General features: G+C 40.7%; 1 protein-coding gene across 1 annotated transcript; it reads right to left on the bottom strand.

Annotated features, from left to right (window-relative positions):
- Positions 1–641: 641 nt before the first annotated feature.
- On the bottom strand, positions 642–3,876 carry DNAJC28 (DnaJ heat shock protein family (Hsp40) member C28). The gene is made up of 2 exons (XM_046647921.1): positions 3,543–3,876; positions 642–2,616 (listed from the first exon to the last, which is right to left on the bottom strand). Exon 2 carries the CDS (start codon positions 2,583–2,585, stop codon positions 1,425–1,427), a length of 1,161 nt encoding a protein of 386 aa, XP_046503877.1. The 5' UTR covers positions 2,586–2,616; positions 3,543–3,876; the 3' UTR covers positions 642–1,424.
- Positions 3,877–9,399: the final 5,523 nt, after the last annotated feature.

Genomic DNA, 9,399 nt, shown 5'->3' on the forward strand with positions numbered 1-9,399 from the left:
AAACGATAACTCATTCAATAAAATAATCGTATATGATACCAGTTAATGTCCCATCATCTAAGCAGAAAAGCTTGAAATCTCCTTTTGAAGATGTAGTTTTATTTGTTGTTTTAACTATCAAACACTTTACAAAATAACTTGTTCTTCCAAAATCGGAGTGGCAAATGTCATGTTTCTGAACCACGTCCATAACAATGCTCTGGATTAAATAAGGAAACAGATCTGCTCCTCTTGACCACTCTCCATATCCTGCTAGTTGTCCAATTCTGTGGTTAAAGCAATTACACAGACCTAAAAATCAGATTTTCTGAAAGTGGATGGGACACAACAACCTCATGAATGTCAGTTTCCTGTCATTTGCTGAAAGGGGAAACTGGCATAAAATTCAGACATCTTGTCTCTGCTTATTATAGGGTTCCTAAGACAGGAAATTGGATCCCTAAGACAGCAAATTGAGATTGTCATTTCTGTGAAAAACCCTCTGGATAGTCTGACACACGACACAGACTGCAGGTAGATTTGTGAAAAGCTAACATTTCAATCTCCGATTAGACATGAAGCCAGAAGTGAAATCTTAAGTTTTCACTGAACCCAGTGATTTTTTTTTCACCTCCAAAAGGTCAGAAAATACACTCAGACTCTTTAAAAGTGGACACTGGGGTTTATTTCCAGAACAAACTAAATCAACTAGCTTGGCTGATCAATTGCTGCAGCCAATGGATCATGAAGTTAGGCAGGAAAAGTACAACCCAGATATTTTTAATTCAGTACCCACGGAGAAGGCCTTTATAAAAAAAGAAGAGTGCAGCAACTCCATTAGGCTAGTTTCCTGATCTTAACATTTCCAACCATGCAGAGAGTGTCCCAAAAGTCTTAGAACAGTTTTGAGCTTTAATAACCTCAGGTATATAAATGCAGCAAATTTTCAAAAAAACATATATCATCTGGAGGTTTAACTTGCCTACATTTTACACTTCTTTAGTTTTGTGACTTTTGATAACACATTTTTAGTTTTTGTTGTTGAAGTACCTGTGTTTGAATATGGCAAACAGCAACTGTTTTTAAGTTATTAAACCTTAAAACTGCACTAAGATGTTGGAATACGCTTTATGATCCCCAGTCTGAGTCCCTGTCTTAACTCATTTCACCTGACGACTGATATTTAAACTCTGAAACGGATTAAGCTGTTTTCTTGGAAGTTCTTTTCTCTTCTTGCTATATGCTCAGAACGAAGCTGGTTGAACATTTCGCTGGCTCAGTTTCTTACAGCTTTCTCCCTGACACTGGAGACGTGATCAGGTTTTCTGAAAAGTACAGAGGCACACAATTCTCAAACTCTTGTGTTATAGCAATAAATCAGCCTCTATGTGTGATGTCAGTGCAACTGAAAATGATTTGGGGCAGTACTGTGAACACTGAAATGCTCATATTTTAATAAATTTCCATACATTCATCCAGTTTAGAAAACCTGGCTTGACTCCAGGTGTTTTCTCCCCTTCTCCCTGATCAATGTTATTTGGGTTTTTATCTCTGACTTGTTTTGTTTTTATAAGGGTCTCATATATTTCCTGGGCTCTGGCAATTTCTTTCTGTGCATCAAAATGGACTTTTTGCCTGGTCAGGAGGGGAACAATTAAGTTAAAATCATTAATGCGCTTGTTTAGTTTTGTGATGTTTTCTTGAAACTGCTCACAAACTTGGTTCCACTGTTTCTGTTCAGTCGGTGTCATTGGATTCCCAAGTTTTTTCCTTGACACTAAAATTGCCTCTCTGAGTTGATCAATAGTATCCTTTATTTCCTTTTGCATTAGGATCCATTCTGGTTGGTATCCATTATCTATCAATATTCTGTTCAGGTTGTGAGTCATGGGATCAATATATGAACAGCCAGAAAATTTTTTTAGGGGTTTTCCTTTCCCACTGAGATTGTCAAAGTCTCCTTTTGCCATTGACTCTTGAATGAGATCCTCCACCAATCGCTCTATTGCTTGAGTTATCTTTTGTTCCTTACTCTGTCTTACATCTTTAACAGTTACACTATTAGGGAAATACTGGCTTTGTAGTTTATGCTTTTGGTATTCCATCACTTGCTCAGTTGCACGGTCTGCTCTAAATTGCCTATATTGCTTCTCTCGTTGACTTGGAGTTCCAAAACCAATACCTTCAAAACTCAAATAATGCCTGTGTTGGGGTGTTTTATATTTGAATTTTTCTTCTTCTTCTTCTGCCTCTTCAACTTTACTCTGTCTGGCATTTGTTTGTTCTATCACGTGGGAAAGCACTTTCCTATAAGCTTCTTCGATCCTTATAAATGTTGCAGAGTCAGCGGTACCAGAGCCACCGTCCGGATGGTATTGCTTGGCAAGTTTACGAAAAGATTCCCTGACATCATCTGCAGAGCATCCTTCATCCAGATTCAGCAGCCTATAATATTCTGTGATCCTCTTTTGGGATTTATGAGTTGACATCATCCTATTTCTAATAACACCAAGATATGGAAGCATTTTCTTTCGATTAGGAACCACTGAAGCATTTATCAGATGAGATCTAAGGATTTGAGCCATCATCACATACATTGTGTTCATTGTTGTACCCAGAGTTCTTCCTAGTGATGTTCTATAAAACGACAAGAAGTAAACGGAGAAGAAAGTTGTATTACCAGCTAATTAGATATGTTGAACAACACAGAAGAAATTACAAGTACAAGAAGGTGAAATTCTTTCTAACGCTGCTGCCAAAATTCTTATAGCTTATTTCACTTATGTTAGCAGAGAAACGGAAGTTGATGTTTAGCATTAATATATTGTGATATAATCTGGAATCTACTCCTCACTAACCACAGAATTTTACAGCTGGCAAGTTCTTAGAGATCATCTAATCCAATCTTTTCCTTTTAGGAGAAAATCTAGGCCCAGAAGGTTAAGCAACATAACCAAGTCACATAGCAAGGTGTAAGCAAAATGGTTAGGGTTAGGGCACAAGACACTTGCTTAACTGTCTGTATCTCCAGCATATTATAAACTTCATCAGCACCACGATTTCTTTAATGTATCACGGTCTTTACAGTCTCAAGGAGTCTTCTCATGAGAAAACTTACACACAAAAGAATCAGAGAACATAGTACGGAACTAGTCTGACACTAAACTGAATAGAATCAAGCGTCCAAAAGACTTTTAAGCTCTATCTCATTAGGAAGGAGCTATTTGTTACATGCCGGGAAAACCAAGAGAAAGGTGAGCCCTCCCAACATGTTAGCTGTTATTTCTAAAACACATGGCAAAGAAGGCAGACTTGTACATACAACGGCAATGAAATGTTGGAAGTGGTTTAACTGGAAGTGAGATTTTGATGTAAAAATGCTAAAACTGAGCTCCTGGGGAGCCCAGTTTTCTGGACAATGGGGTCAATGGCTTTTAGAGTTGATTGGGATGGCGGTAGTCATGCCAACACGAGAACATGCCGCGGGGGGCGAGGGAGGGTAGGGGGTGGTCAGTCCCGACCCAGGACACGCCCCGCCCCGCCCCGCCCCGCCCCCTACTCACCTTCACAGACTCGGCAAAGGGGCTCAGCGGCTCCGGGCCCCCATGCTGCCCTCTGCGCATGCGTGCGCAGGCTGCCCTTGACTCTTCAGGTGACTCCAGAGCGCCCGGCACCGAGCGCCTCCGCCGGCCTAGACCATCTGGCGTTTTATACTGAGGGGATCTCAGCGGAGGCGGAAGGCAGAGTCATACCTCATAGGGACAGGTGTCCTACCATACCAGGCAAGACAAGAGTCTCTCTTAAAACGAACTCTACCCAAGAGGACACAGGCCGGACATTTCGGAAGGCTCCGTCCTGCCCCGGGGCAATCCGCTCCGCCTCCGCTCCCACCGGGAGCGCGAGGTGGTTCTGCCGATTGGGATTGTGGGAGTTGTAGTTCTCTGGGAAGCGCGGCGCGCCCCCCCCCGCCCGCGCCTGCGCCTGCACCTTTTGGGAGGGACGCGGGAGCGCGCGGTGAGGGCGAAAATTGTCGCCGTGGGAGGAACGGCTGCGGGCAGGGCTGGTCGTAGAGTTTTGTGAGTGTACGTTGAGACCCTGAAGTCTTAGTGCTTCGGAGCGCGACGGCCATAGGTAACTTGATTTTGGTCGGTGAAGACGAATCTTCTCCCCGAACAGGATCAATACAGCCTCTTCCGGGTCTGCAGACGGGAGCACCAAGGCAGAGACGTGGAAGTTCTACCTAAGCCAGACAGATCCGGCTAACTTGGGCTAGAAACCTAGTCTTTCGTTAATTCAGCAAGTACTTAGTGAGCAGCAGCTTAGCCAGGGATTAGTAGGGGGTGAGGACAGTCGAGGACAAAAATCAGAATAGGGGTCTCCAGGCTTTAAGTTCAGCTGCTGTCTTTGGGGTTTACTCTCTCCCCCTCCTGTGCGGAGAGGTAATTAAAAAAAAAGAAAAAGGCAGAAACTTGGGGAGTCGGACCTGGGTTGAAAATCCTGTTTCTTCCACTTGCTTTTCTTTGTGTCTGTTTATCTGTAAAGTGAGGGTACCAATAAATGGTAGAGGTGTATTTTGTACTTTTTTGCCAAGAGTGTGCTAAATATTTCATGTATGGTCTCTTTTAATTGTTACAACAGCCCTGTGAGATAAGTGCTGTTGTTTTCTCCATTTTGCATATGATGAAATAATTGCAGCAAACTGGGTGAGTTTTTGTGAGAATTACGTAATGTGTGTAAACCACTTGGCACGGTGCCTGGCACATGATGCAATAGTTTTTATTATGGCTATGTCTCCTAAAAGGAGCCAGAAATAGGTACTAGCCTTTCTAAGCTTCTGAGTTATGGACAATATAATAATTTGTTACCTCCTATGTAGGTGTGCAGAAAAAGGTTTAAATTCTGATTCAGGGGGATTTCCTTACAAGCAAACAATGAACGTAACTCCTGTGTGAAAGAAAATGTGTTTCTACAAGTGTTAACTCTTCTGGCTGACATCTTAAACACAGCATCAAAGGAAAAAAAAAGCATGAACACAGTTTAAAAAACTACTCCTACTTGTATGGCACTTTGCATTTTACAGAGCACCCATCACAAATCTCAGTTTGATGTTGGCACCTTAAAAGTACTCACACTTTAGCCCCAGTAGTTCAGTGACTTTGTAAGTTACCAGGCTTTGTAAGTTACTAGAAGTGTAAGTCCATTTCTCTTTTCAGAGTGGTCAGTTTTATGGTGTGCTTCTATATACGTTGAAGGTGACTTAGCGTCGGCTGAGTTATCCAGAACACTTTGAGCTGCTAAGTAAGTGTAAACGAGTTAACTGACTTAGGGGATGATTTTCCTCATGTAAGAAATGTGGAGATAGGCAGTTTCTGGTACTGGTTGCCACTTTTGCTTTACCGTTCTCTCTCTCTTCTCCATATATATACTTTTTTTCTGAATCATTTAAAAGTAATTGCATACATTACGTTCCTTCACCCTTATTTCCTCAAAACAAGGGCATTCTCTTACGTCACCATGGCACTGTTCTCAAATTCAGCAGATTTAACATAAATACAATATTATTTAATGTATAGTTTTGTATTTCAGTTTCACCAGTTGTCCTAATGATGTCCTTCAGAGCCACACATAAGACTTTTAAGTCAGCAGGTTAAATGAGTGATAAACCAAAACATTCTTGTTCGTTTAGTTATGGGCAGAAATAGTCCACCATTTTAGAATATGATTCTTTTCCTTTAAAAAAGGTGGCTGCATATTCTGCAGTCATCAGTCCTACTGATTATAATAAGATGTGATCAAAAGATCAAATTTGGGGAGTGGGCCCCATGGCCGAGTAGGTAAAGTTTGCTCGCTCCGCTTCGTCGGCCCACGGTTTTGCCGGTTTGGATCCTGGGCGTGGACATGGGCCATGCTGGGGTGGCATCCCACATGCCACAACTAGAAGGACCCACAACTGAAAATGTACAACTGTGTACCAGGGGACTTTGGGGAGAAAAAGGAAAAAAAATAAAATCTTTAAAAAAATTTTTTTTTTTAAAAAAAGATCAAATTTAGCATCAGGACCAAACCCACAGATTGATTAGCATTTTTAATTGAGATCATGTTACCTTGCTTAATTAAACTCCATAGACTTTTTAAAACGTGTTCAATTTTCAATATAATATTGTTAACCATTTTAAGGATATGTCATGATTAAAATCAATATGCTTGAACCTCAGTCCATCACTTTCCACAGAGTGTAATTATCACCTCAAGTTTGTCAGCTGGGATGTGGTATAATCTTACACATAAGGCCTGATTTTCAATGAAAGTATATCGGATTAGCTGTATGTGTCATTTCCTAGTTTAGAACATCTTGTCCATGATTCTGGGCTCAAAATATGGTTGAACATTTTAAAACAAATTTCCCAATAAACAGGGGAAAGTAGACAGTTGGCACGAATTTCGTTAGCCCATCAAAACCTAAGCATTGTCTTGCTGAGTGGGTAGAAAATAGATGTGATATTTTTTAAAGTTCCTAAAAAACCAAATTTCCTTACTTGGTATTAAATACTGAGCTACTGCAAGAAGGGTGCCACTGCAAAGCAACCTCACTTCTCTTTGTACTCTTGGATGTAATTTCACACTTTGACTAAAGCAAGCAAGGGCTCCATTTTAATCCATCTGTGTTTTGTTTTTTTTTTTCATTTGCTGGTTCTGTGATAACCACAAAGAAGTTGATTTATTTCCAATAAGTGTGGTGCCATAGTAACCAAAATCACACTTCCCTGGAGACTGATTTCTGGTTCAGAAATTCTGAAACCACATATTGTCCCATGACATTTGCAAATGTCATCTTCTGGAGCTACAGTTCCTAGAACCACCATGAGTGTGCTTTCCTCTCTCGGTGCCATCTCAGTTCATTTTCTGCTCTGTTTGATCAAGGAAGAGCTTGCTGTAGAGAGTGTCAGCTTTAAAAGAAAGAAGGCGATTGATTAACATATATAACACAACAATAGTCCGAGGCAGTGGGGTAAGGTACCATGGAAAAGAGAAGATTCACACACGTTTGGGTATCTTTTCCTTTTCCCTCTTCCCAGCTGAGTTAACCAGTTATGGAACCATCCTGAGGTGGTCCCTAAGGGCCACACACGGGATTCGTGGAACTTTGCTAAGGGTAAACGGCCCTCCTCCACCCAGGATGTGGAATTTTCATTTTTGGCATTGAGTTAATGTGATGATTTCTTGTCACTTGAGCCTGAATTATCTGCATTTGAGTTGTGCTGATCTATGGCACTTTCTGTTCCTTGAAATGCTGAATAGTGTATATACCTCCCTTTAATTGCAGGCCACTAGTGGGGAAACAAATGCATGTCAGCTGCCTGGGAATCAAGATTTGAATGGTTTCCAATCCATATTACATTTACCCAGCGTGTTTATTGAAATCACCGTGTTACAGTGCAACAACTCTGTGCTTTTTCTCAGCCTTCAAAATTTGTTTCCAGGTTTATTGAAGTCATATTTGATAATAAAAGTTATGTGTACTTAAGGTGTATGACTTGATAGTTTGACAGATATATACATTGTGAAATAATCACCGCAATCAAGCTCATTAACATATCCGTCACCTCACATAATTAGGATTTTCTTTTTCTTTCTTTTCGGTGAAAACACTTAAGATCTACTCTTAGCAAATTTCAGGTATTCAGGACAGTATCATTAACTATAATCAGTCAAAATGTTTTGATAAGTTAAAAAGACCAGAATATGGAGGGTTTGTCTCCTTTCTCTTACTGCTCACCAATTGTCAAAGATTTTAGCAGTAAAACTATGAATATATTAAAACAGTCATATAACACTATTTGCTAGAGAATCAGTCAAGGTGTTTATGGAGGGAAATGGTTTTAAGGCAAATCTAATTCCAAAGACTTTGTAATGAGATATTAGGGGGCTTCTGTTCAAAAAGCCTACCACCTAGGGACACCCATGAATCACCTTTGCACCCTAGGGCTTGTCTAGAGACACCTCAAGCTCTGGGTGAGATGATTCTGGATCATTTGGCCCATGCTATTCTCAATAGAAGAGCACAGCAGAGAAGCACATAAATCCAGTTTGCCACCTGAGCTCCTTTTTGAAGGTATCCTTCTTGATTAAATAAATAACACTTCTTGTGTGAAATGAAATTAAAGAATCATCATTTCTATTCTTTCCTTGACAGCTGAGGTTTAATTATCTGCTCTGGGGATATCCACAGCAAGTGTTTGGTTCTATCCTTGTTCTTAGGAAATACACATTGACGTGCTTATGATTTAGAAATAAATGCATGTACAGAGCAAGGCAGTGAGAGAGCTCAAATAGTAAACCACGTGGTGGGAAATGTTAATAGGAAAATCTGAGTAAAGGTTATTTGGAAGGTTTTTGTAGTATTCCTGCAACTTTTCTGTAAGTGTCAGTCATTTTTAATTTTTTAAGAAGAATTTAGGGGCCGGCTCCGTGGCCGAGTGGTTAAGTTTGCACGCTCTGCTGCGGCAGCCCAGGGTTCAGATCCTGGATGCGGACATGGCACCGCTCGTCAGGCCACGTTGAGCCGGTGTCCCACATCCCACAACTAGAAAGGACCTGCAACTAAGATATACAACTGTGTACAGGGGAGGTTTGGGGAGATAAAGCAGAAAAAAAAAAAAGAAGAAGAAGAATTTATTTATAATTGCCAAAAATTGGAAGCAACCAAGATGTCCTTCAGTCTGGTGAATAGACAAACTGTGGCACATCCATACAATGGAGTATTATTCAGTGATAAAAAATAATTGAGCTATCAGGCTGTGCAAAGATGTGGAGGAACCTTAAATGCGTATTGCTAAGTGAAAGAAGCCAATCTGAAGAGGCTGTATACTATATGATTCCAACTGTATGACATTCTGGAGAAAATAAAACTATAGAGACAGTAAAAAGATCAGTGGATAAAAAAATGGGCAAAGGACTTGAATAGACATCTCTCCAAGGAAGATATGCAAATGGCCAATAAGTATGTGAAAAGGCTCAACATTCATTAGGGAAATGCAAATCAAACCCACAATGAGATAGCACATCATACCATTAGGATGGCTGTTATAAAAATAATAATAAAATGGCAAGTGATGGCCAGGACGTGGAGAAACTGGAATCCTTGTGCCTTGGTGGTGAGAACGTAAAATGGTGGAGACATTTTTGATGGTAAGAGTTGGGAATTGTTCCTGGCATCTAGTGGATAGAGACCAGGGCTGCCGCTCAATGTCCTGCGATGCACAGGACAGCCCCCACAACAAATTGTCTGGCCCAGAATGGCAATAATGCTGAGGTTCAGAGATCCTGCTGTGGAGTATTCTTTCTCTCGTTCCTCCTTTACTCTTATTTCTCCTGAGGTCTATTATTCAATCGAGGAGTAACAGAATGTTGGAATTAGAA

The sequence above is a fragment of the Equus quagga genome, chromosome 21 (assembly GCF_021613505.1).
Source record: "Equus quagga isolate Etosha38 chromosome 21, UCLA_HA_Equagga_1.0, whole genome shotgun sequence".
Lineage (NCBI taxonomy): Eukaryota > Metazoa > Chordata > Mammalia > Perissodactyla > Equidae > Equus > Equus quagga.